General features: G+C 46.7%; 1 protein-coding gene across 4 annotated transcripts in view; it reads left to right on the top strand.

Annotated features, from left to right (window-relative positions):
• The window catches only part of SLAIN1 (SLAIN family member 1), a 107,433-nt gene that overhangs the window by 55,921 nt on the left and 27,909 nt on the right, over positions 1–23,603 (top strand). For 3 of the 4 annotated variants that reach the window (XM_090023854.1, XM_090023835.1, XM_090023860.1), the window contains 2 exons: positions 14,672–14,821; positions 17,832–17,981. In XM_090023854.1, coding sequence (XP_089879980.1) covers positions 14,672–14,821; positions 17,832–17,981 — 300 coding nt within the window. The remainder of the gene's footprint in view (positions 1–14,671; positions 14,822–17,831; positions 17,982–23,603) is intronic. The other variant, XM_090023844.1, reaches the window with a different exon arrangement.

Here is a 23,603-nt window from a genome sequence, read left to right as displayed (position 1 = left end):
GGCAGGCAGCAGAGGGGCTGGATGGGGCACCAGGGTGCTAAAATGCGGGGCTAGGTGGCAGGCAGCCCTCACAATTTAGCATCCTTGTGCCCCAGCAGGCCCCTGTCACTGCCTACATGTATGTTTTGGCAGAGTACTTGTATCCTACAGTGAAGTTAATTACTGTGTCCTATCAGTAATAACAAAAAATCTATCTATCTGTATGTGTGTGTATACACACACACACGGATCTTCCAGTCACTGATCATTACCTCCTTCTACCACATGGATTTAGGGTTTTTTGTTTTTGTTTTTGGTTTTGGTTTTTTTTGTGGTTTTGTGGTTTTGTTTCTTTTTTTAATTTAAAACACACATCACACTTTTACATCACCAACTTCATACAACACTAATAACTCTTTTACATATTCAACTTTATACAGCATATATAACTCTTATACATAAACCACTTCATACAACACATCAACCTCAATAATATACAACTATGCTTATACATGAACCCTTTCTGTTGTGTGCATCTATAATATAATGTTTCTTGCTTGTTTTATACATTGAAATTTTCCCTCTTGTCTAGTTCTAGCATTCCCACTCCCTCTGTTCACCCATCTCTTTATCCTTTTCCTGCCAGCTGCAACAATCTATTCCAGCTTATGTATTTCCACACCATGTGTAGATTCTGCTTCTAGCTTCTACTCTGGTCTTGTCCCATGTACTTCGTAATTTCCTAGTACCCTAACTGTAAATATTGTCACTGTAATACATAAGCCCTTGGTGACTAATAAGCATCTCACTTTCCATAGCACAGCTTTTATTCCTATGGGCACCACTTTAACTTCTCATTCTCTAAGGTCCTCCTTCTACCAACCCAAACATCCCTTCCTCATAGGAAACATCTATTCCCCATCTTATCTCTGTCAGAAACCTTTGTACTCATCCCCATACTTTTTTTCCAAAGAAGCACTCCCAGACCATATGGTATATTGTTTCCTCACTGTTACACAATTTTCTTGGGCCTTCTGCTGTTCATACCAACCCCATCTGTGTTGCTTTTCTTTTACTGTCAGTACCCGTCTTACCCCTCTCCCTGCAAACTGCCTGTGAGCTGCTTTCCACTGTTTACCTGCTACTCCTTTCTATACTGTTCTCAGCTGTGGCCATGAGAGATGTCCCATGTCTGTTATCTCATCTTTCCCCTTAATTGTCTGCATCGTGGCTTTTGTTTGTTGTAAGGTTTGTAACCCCAAAACCCCCAGTCTATGAAATGTGATGAAGGCCCACCCACCATGTCTCGGACAAACCCAGTAGCCTCAAAATTCTTCCCCCCTGCCAAAATCTACTGAATCTCCCCACTAATTTCTCTTCTTTTCTAAAGTGCATGTACACGAAGACCTCCTATCTCCAGGAGCTTCCAACCTCCTAGTATTCCTGCTTTATAAAGTTCTTTCCTGGCCACACTTTCTGTCCCCACTCCCTACAAGAACACACAGATCTCTCTTTGCTGTTGTCTTGCCTGCAGCCACACGGGTGGATATACTATCTCTATAAACAAGATCATGGCCAAGAACACTTGTTTCACTATTTCTGCTTTCCCGGAAAAGGTTAGATGCCTTGTGCCCCATAAGCTCAAAACCTTCCTACCCCATGTCCTGATGTCTTCCCATGCCCTTTTCCCCATATGTCGAAAATCACCCCTAATATTTTACCATTATCCTTGACTACTTGCAGCCCATAAACCCTTCTGTGTTCTCCCACTCTCCTATGGCCAACAACACACTCTTGCTTTTATTTAAGCATGCTTCTGTAGTTTCACCATAGTCAGCTACATGATTTAGGATCTTTTCTAATGATGTTTTATTTCATGCCATGCCACTATTGTGATGTCATTCATATATAGGTTCCCTTTGATTTCTCCGCCCCGCCCCGGTCCTTCTACCCCACTAATTGCCTCATCTCCTCTGATCCTTTGAGCTAAAGGTTCTATTCCACAAATGATTAGTTGGGGTTTTTTGTTTTGTTTTGTTTTTAAGAATTGTATTTGTTTCAAGCCAAATCAAGTCCAAATCCATGAGTCAGTCCAGAACCATAAGTGTCCCTACAACTGGCAAACATCCTCCACCCCCACCAGGGGCTTCAGATATTTCCAAAGACTTTTGGCAGGCATCCTGTGTGCAGGCCCAAGCCCAGAGGTTTGGGGTTCGGATGCCCCCAAGTTTTGCCTGCCCCTAGCCTTATGGCTACAAGAACAAGCTAGGGAGGAGCCTCCTATTTCTATAAAATGGGCATTAAGCCCCAGCGCCTCAGTAGGTACTAAACCACGCCAAAAGAACAGTTATCCCGGGGAGGTGGGGCTAGAGAAACCCACTGCACTGATCATAGGCTTCTCCTGCCAGGTAAACAATTAGTTAGTGCAGCCCATCTGAATATGACATATATGATGTATAGTACTGCCCATTGTGCACAGCCCCCCTCACTGCTGACACTTTTTAAAGTCATGGTACATTACATACATTTTGACTTCCTCTTCACTCCTACAGCTGAGCTCTGCCATTTCCAATGATTCCTGTTTCTTCACCAGCCTTAAATGCCTGGCAAACATCACAAAATGGGACCCCAAAGAGTTCCTCTTGTGTCCCCTCTCAGCCTAGCACATATGATTAGTGTGGTCCTGCCCTCTATGAGGTGAGGCCAAACTAGTTTGCCCTGAACCTCATCTGCATATACATTTTTGGAGCATCTCAGGACTTGTGACATGCCCCAGTCATGAGTGGGGGCAAATTAGCCCATGGATTTTTTGTGGGAAGGGGTATCTAAGGTAGACTCGCATGCTGAGCTCTGGTGTCACGGTGGTTTTAAACACGGCTGTAAAAATTTGCATATAACAGCCATTGACTTAGTTTATCCACAATTGATGCATGTTACCTCATTCTGAAACTGCTGTTTTAGTACAGGTACTCCATAATACACTTCTGAGCAGCACTTGGGCACCTACTTACATGTTGTACAAATCATGCATGATATCTGTCCAAAGCTAAAGGCTAATGATTTACTAAATAGTTCATTGGGCTGGGCCCCACTAGAGTCAACCGCATTTAATTTCAAGGTTATTTTCAAATTTGCTCCTCACTTCAGGGAAGGCAGGGTCTGACAGTAAAGAGAGGGGAAAGGGGCTGCCAAGGGAAAAAGTTGGGGGGAAGCAGAGAGCAAAGGTGCTATTTGGTCCCCCTTTCTCTCCCTCCCCAATTTATTTTCCTTGCTTTAGCAGTGGGAAGGGAACAAGTTCAAGGCAAACCTCCAATAATTTTATTCTATACCTGGAAAATTATAATGAACTTATACATTTTCAACATATAGAACCTATATTCAGTTTATAATCATAGTCATCTTTTATTTGAGTAAATATGGTAAGCCTCTAGACCATATTGTTGCAGAAAAAAGTTTCAAAACATGATTCAGTTGAAGCTTAAAGGTTCAAAGCCAGAACGTTTTACAACCTTGGCTGTTCCTCCCACCCCAGCCCCCTGCTTTCCCTCCCATTGAACCTGACCATTCTTTTGCATTTAACCTTTCAGTCCCATACCTTCAAGTTATCTGAGTGACTGATCACTGTTCTGTGCTCAAGGTCAGTCAGTTTGCAGGTGTAGACTCCATACCTCTTTTGAGCAGTTGGGGCCAGATCCTGTTCACTTTGTCTGAGGCTAAGGACAGAAATTACACATAAACCAGTGTAAGTGATCAGAAACTGGTTCAAATCTGTAACACACGAGAAGTTCAGTGCACATAAACTGCTTCAAAATGACTGAACTTGGTTTAAGATGGGGGCGGGCAATTATTTTGGGTAGAGGGCAAGCTATCAAGGGCTGCCTAACAGGCAGCCCAGGGCAGATGAATATTAATTTTCTAGATTTTTTAGGGGCCCCGTGGACTGGATAGAATGGCATGACAGGCCACATCTGGCCCCCAGGCCGCATTTTGCCCACCCCTGGTTTAAGATAAACCTAGATGGATGCAGTATCAGACTTGACTGATTTAGGTTAAGTTGGTTTATTGAACCAGGTTTATTGTACCAGATCCCCTCCAGATTCAAGTTAACTCGTAGTTCCCCAGCATCTTAGGGTGCTTTGTACCTCCCCCACAAACACCCTCTCACAGGGTGGGCGGTTAGCCTTGGCCTGAGTTGTCTACTCAAACTAAGCAGGGAGGCATGCTCTAGCACTCCCCTGGCTTTTGGCTTGAGCCACTGCAGGCGTGTTGCTGCATTTCTGTAATCAAAATTGAATGTCTGCATGCTCACTTATTGATTCAATTTACACAGTTAGACCAACTTGAGAAGATTGAATTGATTTTGCTTCTGGCTTTTTGACAGTCTGTACTTAGCGTAAATGTCACAAAAAGTAGCTGTGGGCAGTTTATCCAATAAGTATAAATGTAAGGTGCAGTACACCCATATATGCACCCCCTGTATCTGTAGCCCCCTTTGTTGAATGCCTCTAGGTTCTGGGGGCTAGAGTTTTAAAGGTATCTAGGTGCATAGGTCCTACTGAAATAAATGTGATTTGTGTGCCTAAATATCTTTAAAAATATGGCCCTTATAGATTCATAGATGCTAGGGTCGGAAGGGACCTCAATAGATCATCGAGTCCGACCCCCTGCATAAGCCGGAAAGAGTGCTGGGCCTACATTACCCCAGCTAGATACACATCCAACCTTCTCTTGAATACCCCCAGGGTAGGGGAGAGCACCACCTCCCTTGGGAGCCTGTTCCAGAGCTTGGCCACTCGAACTGTGAAGAAGTTCCTCCTAATATCTAATCTAAATCTGCTCTCCTCCAGCTTGTGGCCATTATTTCTTGTAACCCCCGGGGGCGCCTTGGTGAATAAATACTCACCAATTCCCTTCTGTGCCCCCCTGACGAACTTATAGGCAGCCACCAGGTCGCCTCTCAACCTTCTCTTGCGGAGGCTGAAAAGGTCCAGTTTCTCTAATCTCTCCTCATAGGGCTTGGCCTGCAGGCCCTCAACCATACGAGTGGCCCTTCTCTGGACCCTCTCCAGGTTATCCGCATCTTTCTTGAAGTGCGGCGCCCAGAATTGCACGCAGTACTCCAGCTGCGGTCTGACCAGCGCCCGATAGAGGGGAAGTATCACCTCCTTGGACTTATTTGTCATGCATCTGCTGATGCACGATAAAGTGCCATTGGCTTTTCTGATGGTTTCATCACACTGCCGACTCATGTTCATCTTGGAGTCTACTAGGACTCCAAGATCCCTTTCCACTTCCGTGCCACCCAGCAGGTCATTTCCTAGGCTGTAGGTGTGCTGGACATTTTTCCTCCCTAGATGCAGCACTTTGCATTTCTCCTTGTTGAACTGCATTCTGTTGTTTTCTGCGCACTTGTCTAACCTGTCCAGGTCTGCTTGCAGCTGTTCCCTGCCCTCCGGCGTGTCCACTTCGCCCCATAGCTTAGTGTCATCTGCAAACTTGGACAGAGTACATTTCACCCCCTCGTCCAAGTCGCTGATGAAGACATTAAAGAATATCGGTCCAAGCACCGAGCCCTGCGGGACCGCACTGCCCACACTCTTCCAGGTCGAAACCGACCCATCCACCACAACTCTCTGGGTGCGACCCTCCAGCCAATTCTCCACCCACCGGACTGTGCAGTCATCCAAGTCACAGCCCCTTAACTTGTTCACCAGTATGGGGTGGGATACCGTGTCAAAGGCCTTCCTGAAGTCCAAGTATACGACATCCACCCCTCCTCCTGCGTCGAGGCGTTTTGTGACCTGGTCATAAAAAGAGACTAGATTGGTCAGGCACGATCTACCTGCCACGAACCCGTGCTGGTTTCCCCTCAGCATAATTTGTCCTGCCGGGCTCTCACAAATGTGAGCCTTGATGATTTTCTCAAAGATTTTGCCAAGGATGGAGGTGAGACTGACTGGCCTATAGTTACCCGGGTCCTCCTTCCTCCCCTTCTTGAAAATGGGAACCACATTGGCCCTTTTCCAGTCCTCCGGGACTTGACCCGTGCGCCACGAGCGTTCAAATATTCCCGCCAGTGGCTCTGCAATGATGTCGGCCAGTGCCTTCAGTACCCTCGGATGGAGCTCATCCGGGCCTGCCGACTTAAAGGCATCCAGTTCCTCCAAGTGACCCTGCACCACCTCAGGGTCCACGCATGGAAGTCTGGTGCCTTGCTGCTGCCTCCCTACACTCCCAGTGAGAGACTTGTCATGCCTCTCACTTAGGAACACTGAGGCGAAGAACTCGTTGAGGAGTTCAGCCTTGTCCCCTCTGTCCGTCACCAATTGTTTCTGCCCATTTAGCAGGGGTCCTATTCCTCCCTGGGCCTTCCTTTTACTCCCTATATATCTAAAAAACAATTTCTTATTGTCTTTTACTTGGGTTGCCATCCTCAGCTCCATGGTAGCTTTGGCCTGTCTAACTGCCTCCCTACAAGCACGAGCAGAAGAGGTATATTCCTCTTTGGTGATCTCTCCCTGTTTCCACTTTTTATGTGCTCCCCTTTTGGCCCTTAGTCTGCCCAGGATTTCTCTGGTCAGCCAGGGAAACCTCCTGGCCCCTTTCCCTCTTTTACCTCGCACGGGGATCGTCTCGCTTTGTGCGAGAAGGATAGCTTCCTTAAGGCACAGCCACCCTTCTTGGGCTCCCATCGTTTCAAAACTACTACTCTGCAGTGCATCCTTCACTAATCGCCTGAGTTTGCTGAAATCAGCTTTCCTAAAGTCCAGCACGTTCACCCTACTGGTTACCTTACCCACTCGACGCCTTATGTTGAATTGTACTTTTAGGTGATCACTGTCCCCCAGATGGCTACCGATCTGTAGGTCCCCTACTATGTCATCCCCCGTTGCCAATACCAGATCCAGTAAGGCATTCCCCCTAGTGGGACCATGTACCTCCTGCGTCAGGTGGAGGTCCTGTACACAGGTTAGAAACCTGCGTGAGCGGTGGGACTTTGCTGTCTGTGTCTCCCAGCAGATGTCCGGGTAGTTTAGGTCCCCCATGACCACCGCCTCTTTAGCTTTTATGGTCTCTGAGAGTTGCCTCAGGAGCCCCAAATCTATTTCTTCCCCTTGATGTGGGGGTCTGTAGCAGACCCCTACCACCAAATCCTTTTCTCCTTGCCCCCCATGTAGCCTAACCCACAGTCCTTCTACTTCCTCATCCTTTGATTCTGTCTTGATGAGGGTTGATGTATATTGCTCCTTAACATAGAGCGCAACCCCTCCCCCCCTTTTCCCCACTCTGTCCTTTCTGTACAATCTATAGCCCTCAATATGTACCGCCCAGTTGTGGGATGGGTCCCACCAGGTTTCCGTCAGCCCCACTAAGTCGTAGTCGTTTAGTGCAACCAGGAGCGCTAGTTCATCCTGCTTGTTCCCCATGCTCCTAGCATTAGTATATAGGCACTTGAGCCCTGTGACTGGTGCTTTTGCTACCCCCTCGCTCCAAGTCCTAAAGGGCTTTTTGTCCCTAACCTTCCCGTTCCTTACCTGTGCCGTATTGCTGTCCACCCCCTGCCTTTCACGTTCCCAAAGCTCTCTTTCTTCAGGCTGGGCTGTCCTTGTGGGTGCCACCTGGTTTGGTGGTCCACAGCCTCCCCCACCCTCATCTTCCCCTCCCCCTGACGAGCCTAGTTTAAAGCCCGCCGGAGGAGATCCGCCAACCTGGAAGAAAACACACGCTTACCTTTGGGGGACAGGTGAAGCCCATCCCAGCTGAGCATGTCCCTCGTTGTAATGTGTGGGTCATTGTCCAGGAAGCCGAAGCCTGCCTCGAGACACCACTGCCGAAGCCGCCAGTTGGTCTCTCGGATGCAGTTCTCATGCCGTCTTCCACGTCCGTTCACTGGTAGGATGGAAGAGAATACCACCTGTGCACCAAATTCCCTCAGCACGCTGCCGAGAGCCTGGTAGTCCGCCATCAGGTGATCGGGGGTTCTCCTGGCCGCATCATTAGTACCCACATGGACAAGGACCATGGGGTAGTAATCGGTGGGCTTGATCCTGGCCTGGATTACCTCCGTCACATCCTGAATCTTAGCTCCAGGCAGGCAGTAGACCTCTCGTGCTGAAGGGTCCTGGCGACAAATGGGCCCTTCCATACCTCTCAGGATGGAATCGCCTATGACGAGCACGCGTCTCCTCCTCTTCTGGGTCCTCTCAGATCTCTTGATCTGTTTGGAATGTGAAGAATGTGGCATTTCTTCCTGCCCAAGGGTTTCCTCCTCCCTTTCCATCTCCTGCCCTTGGTCTTTTAACATACAGTGGATGATGCAATCCAGCATGACAGATGCAATATATTATGAACAGAATCAGGGGAGTTCAGAAAGAGTAGGCTGAAATGTGACATGGTTTTCACAAAATGAGCCTGAGGATTCAAACCCCCCCCCCCAAATTGTTATAGAATCATGTTGAAAAAGAATTCATGGTTATCCTTTTGTTTAATCTCATATTTTAAAGGCAGACTTTTGATTTGAGACAGTTCTACTCATAATTTTGTAATTTTAGGGGTGGTGATACTGTAAATACTCCTGCAATTGTTGACTTATGCAAGATGCTAAGAAATCCACCTGTGTAATTAGTACTTATATTTTGGCAATTACATATGTGGTTTCATTTATTTTTGGGTGCAAATTTGTTGGCTATTTTGGAAGCTAGCCCTAAACCTTTATATACATTTTAAGCAAACTGGGAGAATAAACAGATATTAGAAAAAAATAAAAAAAACTTCCCTCCCTGGCTCCAGACCGTGCTAGGGAGCAGAGGGTCGGGGTCAGCCCTGCTCTCTGGAGCAGACAGCGTAACGCAGCCCAGTCTGGTGCTGCAAAACATGCTGGGATGCTTGGGGCCTGTAATTACCTTGAACAAGATTTGGTCTGGGACAGACGTTTCATAAACCGGTTTGATCCAAATCAGTTGAGCTTGATACTACATTCAGTCAGGTTTATCTTAAACGAGTCTCAGCCATTTTGAAACTGGTTTATGTGCACTGAACTTCTAGACTAGGGACAGACATTCAGAAAGCTGGAGCCTGAGTTGATTCACCTTTGAAGCTTAATCTAAGCTGCCTAGGTTGATCCAGTTTGTAACAGGACAGACATTCTCTCTGGACTAAGGCAATGCAGACACGTATGCCTGCTGTTGCTCAGGCCAGGAGTTGAGGGGGAGGGGTGCTAAAGTGTGCCCTTAGCTGCAGAAAAGTGTTCTGGGAGGGTGTGGCCAATCCAGGCTATACTGGCCAGACAGGTGTTTAATTCCCTCTTCCCTGTCCCCCTGGCAAGGACCTGAGCTTTGTCTGCTGGGCGTTCCCTCCTCACTGCTGCAGCAGCAGGGCACCATGGCCCCTGAGGCAGAGGGAGGCAGGGAGGAGGGTTAGCCTCTCCCCTACCCCCACTGTCAGTTGTGGCTGCCCACCGTCATCACTGCACGCACTCCCTGTGGTGGAATAAGCCCCCTGCTGTCCCCTCTGCAAAATGCCAAAGGGTAGGAGAATAATCACCGTCCCTGCCTCCTGTCACAAGGTGCCCTGAAGGCTGGCATCTGGCCATGCCTCTACCTGGCCATATGCAGTGGGAGGGGGCAGGGCCCTTGATGGGGGAAGCAGCCCTTGTCATAATGTTGGGGAGCGCAAACCCCTTTCTGGCAGAGGCGCTGCACTATAGTTTCATAGTAGCTAGGGTCAGGCTGAACAGATCATCTAGCCTGACCCCTGCCACAGCCAGGAATGAATGCTGGGTTCACAAGACCCCAGACAGGTGATCATCTAACCTCCTCTTGAATTTGCTCAAGGTACAGGCAAGGACCACTTCCTGGGAAGTTGGTTCCAGATTTTGGCCACCCTCACTGTAAAATATTGCTTTCTGATCTCTAACCTAAACCTATTCTCCATCAGCTTATTACCATTGTTCCTTGCCACCCCAGGTGGTGCTGGGGAGAAAAGGGCTCTACCTATTTGCTGCTGATCTCCCCTGATGAGTTTGTAGGCAGCCACCAGGTCCCCCCTCAGCCGTGGGTCAGGCAGAGCTGGGGCGGGCTGTGCATGGTAGTACTGGGGTCTGGATGGAGCCAGAGTCCTCCCAAGCCCCCTGCAGCACCACTGTGTTCCACAACCGCTCTGCCTGCCCTGCAGCATGGCCTCCTGCCAGGAAGATGTCTGCACTTGGGGAAACCACCCCCGTCATGGTTGCTGCCCCCTTGTCACTCCAGTGCCTGGGCAGGGGCAGGGCCAGATGCTGCCAGCAGGGCTCCTGGGGGGTGGGGAGCAGGGAACAGGGTTATTCCCTTCTGTTCCCTGAGGTCACCACAGCCGAGTGTCCTCTGCCACCGCCACTTTGTCTGCTCTTGGGGCCAGGCCCCTCCTGGTAGGTGGGGGGTTATTCTGCTGGATGCTGCCCTGAGTGTGGACCAAGCTGCAGCAGCAGCAGCAGCCAGCCTGGGCAGACCCAGCTGTGGTGCCCTGGGGGCAAAGAAGAGAATAACCCCATTCTCTGCCCCTCCCCCCGCCAGGGCCCTGCTAGTGGCGTCTGGCCTCCCCACTGCCCACTGCTGGAGTGGCAAGGGGGGAGCAACTGTGATGGGGGCAACCCCTGTCCTGTTTTCCCCAAGTGCAAGCCTGTTCATAGGTTCGTAGGTGTTAGGGTCGGAAGGGGCCTCAGTAGATCATCAAGTCTGACCCCCTGCATAGATAGGAAAGAATGCTGGGTTCAGATGACCCCAGCCAGATGCCTATCCAACCTCCTCTTGAAGACCCCCAGGGTAGAGGAGAGCACCAGCTCCCTTGGGAGTCGATTCTTGGCTGGGGGCTGCACTGCGGGGTGGGCAGAGCTACTGCGGAGCATGGCAGTGCTGCTGGGCCTTGAAGGGCTCTGGCTGCCTCCAGACCCCAGTGCTGCTGTGTGTAGCCTGCTGCAACTCTTCCTACCCTGACCTGCCCTGCAGTGCAGTGCTCCTGCTGGGAAGGGGCTCATGCTCCCTGACATTATGACAGGGGCTGCTGCCCCTAGCAAGGGCCCTGCCGCCTCCTGCTGTAGCGGCATGGTGGGGGCATGGACAGACGCTGGCCAGCAGAGCCCCTTGGGGTAGGGACAGGGGTTATTCCCCCTGCCTCCAGCATCTGGTGGAGGGGATAGCAGGGGCCTTGTTCCAAGTGCAGCAGTGATGATGGGAAGACCCGGCTGCCAATGGGGCAGAGGGAAGACTAACCCTCCTCCCTGCCTGCCTTTGCCTCAGGGGCCATGGTGTTCTGCTGCTGCGGCTGCAAGGGGGGAGTGTCTGGCAGACCTGGGTTGGGTCTCTGCTGGTGGGATAGAGAGGGGGGAATTAAACCCCTCTCTGGCCAGACCTTGCCTGCCCCAGCCTGTCCCTGTTCCAGCTGCAGAGCAGAGGAGCAGGGCCAGCTTGCCTGGGCTGGAGTAGAGAACCCAGCCTAAAGAGCATGCCAGGATGCTGGAGGAATCTTGTTAAGTTAAACCTGGTCTGGGACAGACATTGCATAAACCTGCTTGAGCCAAATCAGTTAAGCCTGATGCTACATTCAGCCAGGTGTATGTCAAACTGGTTTTGACCATTTTGAAACTGGTTTATGTGCACTGAGCTTCTGATCCATTACAGGTTTAAACCAGTTTCTGATGCACAAACTGATTTAAGTGCTAACTTCTGTCTGCAGCCAGAAGGTCTAAATCTGATTTGAATTTATTTGTTGAAGGCCATCTGTGATAAACTGTAGTACAGAACTTCAATCTCTTTAATCTCTTTCTGCAATGTAGACAACTCCATGTTATTGAGAGCTTGCATTCTTGCTGTGCTGCAACCTTTTCCCTTTACTAAAGACAGCAGCTCTCAGAAGCTTCTTTACTTCAAGATTCTTCATTTCCCACTCCTACATATTTGTTCTTAATGCTCTGCTAGTCTTGGGTCCATCTTTACAATCTTTAGGGTACATGCCAGACTAGTTTGCAAACTTTTTTCCACAAGTTCTATTTTTAGAAGCTTGCTTTATTTTATTTTATTTCTTAAATGAAACGTGAGCCTCAAAATTAGTCACTATTGCAGGAGTGACTGATTTAAGATAAAAATGAGCATCACAAGACTTTATTTTGTTTTATTAAAATGGAGTCCAAATGAACTGAGTCTTTTGGATAGCACAGGATGTAAATCTAATAAATAATAAACTTCCTGTAAATTTAATTCTAAAAAGCAGAGCTAAGTAACGAAATTTAAATTCAGTAAAGTTAGATACTCTGATCAAAACATCCAAAACGAGCCATGTTTGTTTCCTTTTTGTCCTGTTCAGGTTTTTTGATGAGTCTATACATATATGTGTATATTTTTATCACTTCCGTCTTTTCTTGAAAGCACAAACTGAAAAAAGTAATTTGGAATCTTCTTGTTTGCCATAAATACTAATTGTGTTTCTTAGTGTGGGTTCTTACTGTCATAACCACAATAACTGTAGGTTTGTGCTTGGTGGGGCTGTTCACAATCGTTATTGTGAAAAATGATGAATGCTGTTTATTTGTGCTGTATTGTTGACCACATCTGTGGGTGAGAACATGCAGGCAGCTAATTGGCCTGGCAAGTGTTCAAACTGTTACAAAACAGCTTGTGTTGGATGAGCAAATAGTTCTTTGTGATCCTGTCAGTGTAATCCGTTGTTATTGAACGGTGATCTTTAACTAGAGGTACTGAGGGCTAATAAAAAGTTTAAAAATTACAGGTACAGTTATACTGAGCGTTCTCTTTAAGACAGTCTGTGTAGTTGAACTCCTTTGGAATGAAATTGGGTGTGTTTAATGCTAAAGATTAATAGGATTGATGAGATGTAGACAGTGTGGCTAGATATTGTGCCAGTGCATCTTTGTTAAGACCTCAGAGCTTTAATTTTCTTTTTCTTTTGAAAGGTTGAGGAATTGTGTTGTCTTGGGAAAGGGAGGAGATCACACTATTTCCTTGGCCAAGCAGATTTTATTTTGCATGATTATGCCCTCATTCCCTAGTCTAATTTTTGTCGCACCATGAAGGATTCTAGGGCATTGCAGATTCTTCATTTCCATTGCAGATTGCTTTGTTCCACTAATGGTAATGAGCGCTTCCTTTGTTCTTTCAGCAGTGCTACATATTTTCTGCAACACAACAGCTTCAAAGGGAGAATTTGGTGTTGGTCTGAATGCGCTGTAGAAAAGGTTGATTTGTACACCCTTTAAAGGGATTGGGAAACCATGGGTGGGAGATTTTTTTGAACAGCTGAAGAGCTGCTTGCACCTGAAGAGCTCAGCAGGGGAACTAAAAATTCTCACAATTTAGTACACTTCCCATTTACCTATGTAAATCCCTCACATTGGTTGTGCTAAAGAGAAGGAAATTTTTCTTCCTGCTACTCTAAACTGAAATGTAATGATCAGCAGGGATCCTGGTTTTCTCTGATTTAAAAAAAAAAATTCCCAATTTTTGGTTTGGGTATTATCTGTCTTTGCAAGCTTTAATTTTCCCTTAGCCTGAAGAAGGGCACCTGAAAGCTTGCAAAGAAAGATAATTTTTTGTGATCTTTTTTTTTTTTAGTTCGTCAAATAAAAGGTATCATCTCTGAACCAATAGTTTTGCATACCATTGGATAGCAGTTTATTATATCTATCTGTACCCATCTGTTAGAAACCTTGGGCGGGCAGTTATTTCAGGCAGAGGGCTGCTTACTGAGTTTTGGCAAGCTGTCGAGGTCCACGTGGGTAGCCCCGGCCCTTGACAGGTGCCGCGCTCCTGGTCGCCTCCCATGACTGGAAGTCCTGTCCCATAACTCCTGATCTTTGCCACCAGAAGTCCCTCCCTTTGTCCCTGGAACTACTCCTTTCAGCAAGGGGTTTTGCCATCTTGGAACCAGAAAAATGCCAAATTATATTCTAAAAATCAAACATCTACAACATTCATTAATTTGATTTCAAAAAATATTTTTGTCCTGATTTACATGCATTTGTGTAGTATACCTAGAGGTGATTGCATAATAGCTTGAAATGAAGTTTTACTCTTGTATATTGTGGGGGGCATGGAGGGGTGGGTATAGGTTTGTGGGGGGATGTGGGTATGTGGTGTGTGGGTGTGTTGGTGGGAGTGTAGGATGAGGGAGCATGTGGGGGGGTGTGGATATGTGGGGTGCTGTGTGGGTGTGGTGGTCTGTGTATGGTAGCGCAAAGGGGTGTGTGGGTGCATGTGTATGGTGGGGTATATGTGTGGGACTCACTGTACGAACGTACACACACACTCTGCTCTTCCCTACATACACACATACACACACACTCTGGGGTACTGGTGCAGCCCTGTGCTCCCTGGTCTGGCGATGCAGCTGGAAGCCATGTGGTGCTGGAGCTTAAGTTAGCTTACTCTTGCCTATTTTGAGACCCCCCTATTATATTGCTGAGTAGACCAAATGCTTTGCAATGTTATTGTAAATAATACATTAAATAAGTGGCTTGTTCTCTCATTTATCCACAAAAAAAGTAAAAATTGCTCTGTTTTGCTATTGAACTTGAGGCCATTTTCTTCTTGACATGGACTGTTATAGCGAACAGATTATGATTTATTTTATTATTTTATCTTGATAAAGCAATATTCCCTTTATAACCTTAAATGTTTAATTTTTTTCTTTGCATCTGTAACAGCTAGCCGATGGCGGAATCTCTTCTCTACGCCTGTCTCCTTGGCTTTCCCTTATAGTCCTGTTGCAAGACTGTCCCCATATAGCAATGGCTTTAATAGTCCCAACTTCTCTAAAACCTCGAATAAAGCAATACTAACACCTGAAAGGACAGGTAATGCTTTTTTTTAACTTGTTGCTTATAAAACTGCTTTACTAAATCTAATTCCTTTGTTGTTTAACAGCAATATACTAAATGCCTAACTGTTAGTTAAAAATGTCACGAATTTTAGCTATAGGACTTACTAAGTGGAGGATTATCTTGTATTCTACATAATGTATTATAGTGAATTGGCTTTTATAAATAGTCTTATTTTAACTGGAGAAGCCTTACATGACACAATGATTTGTCCTCACTTGTTACTCCTTTGTAAGATGTGCTCAACAAGTGAAGATAGAATATGAAGCTTGGGGAAGCTTAATTTTTAGTTCTAGTAGTGACCAGGTGGCAGAAGGCTTGTATTGCCTTTTTTTAGCACAGTGGTGGATTTGCTTCTCCATTCTGTGCTTAAATACAGTGGAGGTGGAGGAGATCATTTCCTTTCCCTTTGATAGGTGACAGCTGTAGTCCAGGGGCAGTAGCACCAAAAGTGGCATGCTGATCTGTCCGGGCACTTTGTTTCCAAAAATCAAGACCTGCCTAGTGCTGAGAAGCTTGCATCTTCTCACACTGAGATGGAAAATGGAAGTTCTTTTACAATAAATGGAAACACAAGGCATTTAAAACATGGTTTCATACTCTGGCTTTTACATAGAATCACATCTGACTAGCTTAGAGAGCAAAGAATGGCAGCCACTTTTTCTGGATATGTATTCAAAGTGGCATCTGTAAACTCCCCTGACCTCGCAGAACAGATTTAAATGATTTGTGAACCTAAACCTGAGCTAGAAGATTCTAGAAATTTGGAAAAATAATATGAACATATATTTATATTATTCAAAGGCAAAATTAAACTGAGACTTCAACCCCAGAAACACTCATGCATAACTTTGCAGTGTTAAGGTAATGTTGGAGGGATGTTGTAGTCATGATGTTCCAGGCAATGATTTTTATGAGTGATATTTTTTAGTGGATCAGTGGATCAGAAAAATGCACCTATTTCAAGTTTGTCTTAAGTCAGTGATTCTTGAGATCTTTTCAAGGGTGTCACTCAGTATTATCGCTGTTAGGTGTGCAAGCATGATTCACAAGATAAATAGAGTGATTTCAAATAAAGGTCCATAGTTTTAATGACTTGTGATCTTTCTGAGTTCTTTGCAGCAGAAAAATTGCACTATTATTTTTCTGTAAACAAAAAACAAATGGAAACTAAGAGCTGGCATTTTCTGAGGAGTGCTTTGAGTCTGACAAGGGGAGCCTTGAGTCTAAAAAGATTGAGAATCACTGATCTATGTTTTACTGGACCAGGTACATGATTGGGATAAAGATATTACCCACAGAAACCCTGGTCTCTTTGCAGTGTTAACACGTTTTTTCAGCAAGGAGACCAAAGTGTTGAAAACCTATTTTAGTTTCAGGAATGTCTCATGATTACTAAAGTAGGCAAGTTTCAGCAACCAACAATTCAGTTCTAAATATTTGTAATGTGGTGTATGGCATAGTCTCCATTGGCTGTTGAAAATTCTGTTTTTTAGTTTTATTTATGAGACTTTCCTGAAACTGGAATAGTTCATCAACACTTTGATCTTAATCCTGACAAAATAGTTTATTTGATTTGTTTTTTCTTTTCAAAATTATAAATCATGTAATTTTATTGTTTTTGAAATAAACAGTTTGTGAGGTTTGCTGCCAGCTTATTGAAGGAAGCCACAATTTAGTTTGGAGACTGGACAAAGAAAAATTCCTGTCAAGTCTTCAAGTATGGAAATGTTGCAATATGATGCATGTTCATATGAATGTTTTCGTAACTGCTGTGAAGATAAATTGTGCTCAATATTTCTTATGCTGCACAATAAACTGATAGTGGTTGAATGTACTATATGTGTGGTTGGATCAACAAAATGTCAGTAAAAGTAACATTGGTGGGATGGGTTTGTGTATTTTGTTTTAAGACCTCCATTTCAACTATACTCAGCTTATAGAAAAAATAATGTTTGTACCTTTTTCCTGCTAACCCTTGAAGTTCGCTTGGGCTTGAATTAAAGTTTTCCACACTCTCTCATATTGCCACCCATAATATTGGGTGCTTGCAGAGGTTACCAAAAAAAAAAATGTTAAATGGCACTTTAAACTCAGCACATTCCCATGCTGAGCCCAGTAGATGCCCAGAAGCAGCAGCATGTTAACTGGACCCGGCTTTCCCAAAGTCTGTATAGATAGAGTGCTTTCATGGGGCTTTTTTGGCGCTTTTATTTAGTAGCCGATTGAATCAGCTTTAAATTAAAGCACCAAAAAGTCTTGCTGCAGGGTCTGATCTATACAGGTGCTGCAAAGCCAGGTCGAAGTAATGCACTGCTGCTTCTACAAGCAGCCATAGATTCTGGCACAGAGACCCTCAATTTCATCTGTGCAATCCCAGTACCTTCATGGGGCTGCACTTGGTGAACTGAACCAGTTTACTTAATTATTCGTGTAACTAGTCCCAAAGGAATAGAATCCAGTTTCCTTTTCTATTGTAAGATCTATGTGGGGAGGACTTTCTATCCTATATGTTTGTACAATGACTAGCATACTGGGGCCTGGATTGTTATTACCAATTGGTCCAACTATAATTACAAATAATTTTTAAAAAACTGTAATAAATAGGTATTTGAAAATAACTCAGAAACTGTGCACATAGGAGAGTGGGTGAAGTTCGTGACACAGTGATGCTGTCGTTTCCAAGAGGAGACCCCCTGTTCAGCTAAGAGCATCTCAAATGTTTTGAGGCATTTTAGAATAAAGGCTGGATCAAGTAATCGAAATTGAGCTGAGTAAATTGTTCTTTATTTGTGGTATACCTTTTTCACTATCAAACAGAGGGATTTGTATTCTAGAATGTCTTCCATGTTTCACAAGCATGAAATCAATAAGCGAGATGTTAATTGGAGTCTTTTTCCATTGACTTTCTATGAGCAAATAAAATTAATTCGGATGCCAGCACTTTGTGACACTTAGCTATAAACGAATGTGTTCTTTTGTGTAGGTTATACTTCCAGAAGTTCCCCTCTCAGCCCTCAGTCATCAATAGACAGTGAACTGAGCACTTCGGAACTTGAGGATGATTCTATCTCCATGGGATACAAACTACAGGACCTCACTGATGTTCAGATCATGGCTCGACTGCAGGAAGAAAGTATGTCTAATTTCTCTTAAATTGTTGTTTAATTGCAGTCGCACAGTTTTCTCAGGATAATTTGCCATTTGGTTTTCAAGCTTTTCATGGTTCATTTCAACCAGTTGTCTATTTTATTAAACATGTTGTATCATCTTTGAATAGCAAGAAGAGAAACACTTCACATCCGTAGGAAAAATGTTTGAACGTGTTTTGTTTGGATAACTGGATCTTTTAAAAATGTGACAAATATGTGTTCCTGCGTGAAGACTTAAGGGGTCTTCCTCATTTTAGTAACCTTGGATTTTGTGGTTTCATAATGTTTCACTGTGGTCAGTAATTTGGGAGTTCATGGAAGCTAAATCATACATGAAACCCTTTGGAAAAGTGAAAAATGGGTCTGTGTCTTTGTGGGGGGGGTGGTTCATGAATGTCTGTCCATCTTGTGAGGCTTTGAAATAAGTACTCCTCTAACCCTGCAGGTTAGGATATTCAGAGTTGAAACTTGGGATTGATACTGGTTGAATTGCTGAATCACTGGATGAGTTGCTTCCATTTTGGGGAATGCATATGCTTTAACTCACGAATGTGGTAGATACAAAGAGTCATTGGGAAAATAAACATAGCTTTGTTTAAATCCTTTCTTGTGGCAGTTAGGACATAAGAGAAAGGGAGCCAGAAGTAGGAACAGGTGAATAGAAGACAACAGAAGACAATGATACAGGGAAAGAGTATAATGAAAGCCATATGGAATGGGTGAAAAAATTTCATAGGTTTCATAGACATTAGGGCTGGAAGGGACTTCGGAAGATCGTCGAGTCCAGCCCCCTGCCCAAAGGGCAGGAAGTCAGCTGGGGTCATAGGATCCCAGCAAGATAAGCATCCAGTTTACTCTTGAAGGTGTTCAGTGTAGGTGCTTGAACCACCTCCGACGGCAGGTGGTTCCAGACCTTGGGGGCTCGGACAGTAAAGAAATTCTTCCTTATGTCCAGCCTGAAACGGTCTTGTAGTAGTTTATGACCATTTGACCTCATCATCCCTTGGGGCGCTTTGGTGAACAAACGTCCCTCCAGATCCTGGTGGTCACCCCTGATAAACTCATAGGTGGCCATTAGATTACCCATGAGCCTGCGCTTTTCCAGGCTAAAGAGCCCCATGGCTCTCAGGCTGTCGTCGTAAGCTCTGTTTTCCTGACCTCTGATCGTGCGCGTGGCTCTTCTCTGGACTCTCTCAAGCTTCTCCACATCCTTTTTGAATTGTGGAGCCCAAACTGGCTGCAGTACTCCAGCTGCTGCCTCACCAAGGCCAAGTACAAGGGGAGAATGACGTCCTGGGATTTGCTTGAGAAACATAAAATCCTAGAAGTAGGGTTGGAAGGGACCTTGTAGATCTTCAAGTCCGACCCCCCGCCTGAGTCCAGCCAGGTAGTCATCGAGCCTCTTCTTAAAGATCCCCAGGGTAGGAGCCAGCACCACTTCCCTAGGAAGTTGGTTCCAGCTCCTAGTTGCCCTAACTGTGAAGTAGTTCTTGTGGATGTCTGATCTAAATCTACTCTCTAGTAATTTGTGTCCATTGTTCCTTGTCATGCCAGGGGGTGCTAGGGGAAACAGTGTCTCCCCTAAAGCCTTCTGGTCCCCCCTAGTGAGTTTATAGACAGTCACCAGGTCCCCCCTCAGCCTTTTCTTGTGAAGGCTGAACAGGTTTAGGTCTCGCAGTCTTTCAATGTGGGGTCTGCCCTGTAGTCCCCGGATCATGCGGGTGGCCCTCCTCTGGACCCTTTCAATGTTGTCCACATCCCTCCTAAAATGGGATGCACAGAACTGGATGCAGAACTCCAGCTGTGGCCTGACCAGTGTTGCATAGAGGGGGAGGATCACCTCTCTGGCTCTACTTGAGATGCACCTGTGAATGCATGACAAGGTCCAGTTAGCCCTGCCAACCGTGAGCTCGCATTGTCGGCCCATGTTCATCTTGGAGTCAGTAATGACTCCAAGATCCCTTTCCGCCTCCGTGCTCTCAAGAAGGGAGTTTCCCATTCTATAAGTGTGCTGCTGGTTTCTACTGCCTAAGTGCAACACCCTGCACTTGTCAGTATTGAAACGCATCCTGTTTATTTCAGCCCACTCCTGTAATCTGTTCAGGTCTTGTTGCAGTCTTTCCCTCCGTACTAGCGTGCTCACCTCACCCCAAATTTTGGTATCATCAGCGAATTTAAACAGGTTGCATTTCACCCCGTCGTCCAAATCGCTGATGAAGAAATTGAACATCTGTGGATGCAAGCCAGTGTTTTGGTTGCCTTACTAGCCACAGCATTGCATTGCAGGCTTGTGTTCATCTTGTGGTCTATGATGATCCCCAAGTCTCTTTCTTCTGTAGTGCTAGCCAGCGTAGCACTGCCGAGCCTCTAAGGATGCTGCAGGTTTTTCCTCCCAAGGTGGAGAACCTTGCATTTTTCAGTGTTAAACACCATCAGGTTCTTGTCCACCCTTTTGCTGAGCCTGTCCAGGTCAGCCTGGATCACCCGCCTTTCTTCTGGCATGGATGCTTTGCCCCAAAGTTTGGTGTCATCAGCGAACTTGGCCAGTCCGCTTCTGACTCCAGTGTCCACATTATTAATGAAGATGTTGAACAATATGTGTCCAAGGATAGAGCCTTGGGGGACCCTACTGGTCACAGGACACCACGATGAGTGACTGCCAGAGGCTGGGCTATGATGGTCAGCAGCTCTTTGAGTACCCTGGGGTGTAGATTGTCAGGGCTGGCTGACTTGAAGGTATCCAGCTTCTCAAGATGTTCCTTCACGAGGTCAGCATTTATGGAGGGCAGAGGATCTCCCCAACCCGGACCTCCCTGTCTTGTAGCGGGCATGGGCGTCCCATGGGACTGATGAAAGACTGATGCAAAGTACCCATTTAATAGGTTGGCTTTTTCCTGGGCATCAGTTGTCAGTTGCCCTGTCTGGTTCAGCAGGGGTCCAGTGTTGCCCTTGCTTTTCCTCCAGCTCCCCACATATCTGAAAAAGGACTTTTTATTGTCCTTGACGCTTGGAGATTAATCCCGTCCTCCATCCTTTGTAGGCTTTTCGTTTTAGCCTGAGGAGGTCTGCTAGGTCCCTGGAGAGGCAATGGGGCTGCTGTGCCCCCTTGCTGCCTTTCCTTCGAGATGGAATAGACTTAGCTTGTGCATTGAGGATCGCTCCCTTGACGAGCAGCCACTCTTCTTGAACTCCCCTCTCCCTGGGGTCATGGTCCCTTAGGGCCTGACTGACAAGCCTCCTGAGCTTGTCAAAGTCAGCTTTTTTGAAGTCAAGGACTTCCGTGTTGCTGACTTGCCAGCTTTACAGCAGATGGTGAAGGTGACCAGCTCGTGGTCGCTGTCACCCAGCTTTCCATCGATCACTATGTCACCGATTAGGTCATCTCCAGTAGCCCATACCAGGTCGAGCAGTGCTTTGCCTCTTGTTGGCCCATAGACTTCTTGAGTCAAGTAGAGGTCATCCACGCATGAGAGGAAGCTTTGCAACTGCTTGGATTTTCTGAGTGATCCTCCCACAAGATGTCTGGGCAATTGAAGTCACCCATGACAACCATGTTCCTGGAGCATGTAGCCTCAGCCAGCTCCCGGGCGAACTCCTGGTCAAGCTTAGGACTTTGGGTGGGAGGTCTGTAATAGACTCCCTCCGTTGTGTCCCCTGCACCGTGTTCCCCACGAATTTTAAACCAGAGGGTCTCTAGCCGTGCACTCTGGTCGCCAATATTAGCTTGCAAGGACATGTAGCTTTCCTTAACAGAGAGAGCTACACCCCCCGCCCGTTTTATCTACACAGTCCCTCCTGTATAGGTTATAGCCATCTATACCTGTGGTCCAGTCATGGGTGGAGTCCCACCAGGTCTCCATCATCCCAGTGACATCATAATTATTTGCACTGAGCAGGAGGACGAGCTCCTCCTGCTTGTTACCCAAGCTCCTGCCATTTGTGTACAGGCAGGCAAGTGTCCCCTTGGGGGCTCTTGCCTTGCCCACAGATTGTACCAGGGCTGGGGCAAGGGTGGACTTTCTTAAGTTCCTTGGCCCGCTGACTTTGCAAGGGTTGCTCAGCGGGCCAGCAGTCCCCCCGTCCCTCAGCAGGCTTAGTTTAAAGACTGGCTGAGAAGAGCCTCCTCCCCAGCGGAGAGGCGGAGGCCATCTCTTTCCAGTAGCTCGCTGCCTCTCTCGCCAAAGAGCGGGCTGTGGTCATGGAAGCCAAAGCCTTCCCAATGACACCAGCGCCGCAGTCTTTGGTTGACCACATGGATCCTCCTCTCCCTCCTCAGCCCATAGCCTGAGACTGGGAGGATCGACGAGAACACCACCTGTGCTCCCAGACCTTTAGCCCCGCTCCCAAATCTCTGTAGCGCCTCATGACCCAGCTGGGAGTGTTCTGAGTCATTTCATTGGATCCCACATCAATAAGGAGCCTAGGATAGTGGTCTGTAGGCTGGAAGAGCTTTGGGATCTTCTCCCTGATGTCCTGGATGTGGGCCCCCGGGAAGCACCAGACTTCCCGGGCTAAGAGGTCGGGGTGGCAGATTGCCCCCTCAGGATGGAGTCTCCCACAACAAACACCTTATGTTTTGTCTTGGGGAGAGCAGGGACGGTAGCTGCAGGTGAACCTGTGTTGCCTGTGGGAGCTGGCAACTGAGCAGGCTCTGCTGGAGTAGCAAGAGGTGCATACCTGTTGCTAAGCTCTGGCGGGGCAGGGGCCTTGGTGCAGTGGGCCTTGGGGCCCTTGACCGCCTTGGTCTGTGCCCCTGACTGGACAGAGTGGGAGGTCCCAGAGTCCTCCTTTGTCCTGGCGGGAGACGGTGGTCTTCCCTCCGGCTCCCGGGGGAGAAGGGCCTGGCAGTAGGAGTCAGTCTCCTGCTCACAGTCCCTAATGGCACGTAGTCTCTGGACTGTGACCTGGAGCTCCTCCAGCTGGCGTGCCAGAGACCCCAAAAGGGAGCAGACCCGACACGGGGAGGTGGCCATGCTCCCGGGCCCCAGATGAAACGGTGAAATATTGAACATAGGCAAGAACGATCAGTCAATTCTGGCTGGAGCAACCACACTTAAGAGCCAAGAATAATCAAACTGTGTCACAGCAGGTGTTAAGTAGTCATAGTGAGGCAGAAGTCTCATACTAGGGAGGTGCTGCAAATGTTGGTAATTACGAAAAAAGTAAAAGAAGTTCACTAATTAAGTTCACTAATGAAGAAGTTCACTAGTACAATCGAACTTACTCTGACCCCAGCCCAAGGATGGGACTGTCCTAAATGCACAAAGCAGCCTAGGGCTTCTGATGACAGGCTTAGGTGCCTGTACACAAATGCGAGGAGCATGGAGAACAAACAGGAGGAACTGATCCTTCTGCTAAGCAATTACAAATACGATCTCATAGGGATAACAGAGACCTGGTGGGACTCCAGCTATGACTGGATAACAGGTAAAAATGGCTATACCTTGTACAGAAGGGACTGTGTTGGGAGGAATGCAGGGGGTGTGGCTCTCTGTGTTAAGGAGCAGTACACTTCCATACTACCTGACATTGGCACCCAAGGAAGGCAACTTGAAACCCTCTGGGTTAGAATATGAGGAGAATGCGGTGAAGGGGATATTATTGTA

The sequence above is a fragment of the Crocodylus siamensis genome, chromosome 1, assembly GCF_052110815.1.
Source record: "Crocodylus siamensis isolate JL-2025a chromosome 1, ASM5211081v1, whole genome shotgun sequence".
NCBI classification, from domain to species: domain Eukaryota; kingdom Metazoa; phylum Chordata; order Crocodylia; family Crocodylidae; genus Crocodylus; species Crocodylus siamensis.
This window is presented reverse-complemented; position numbering and strand designations above follow the sequence as displayed.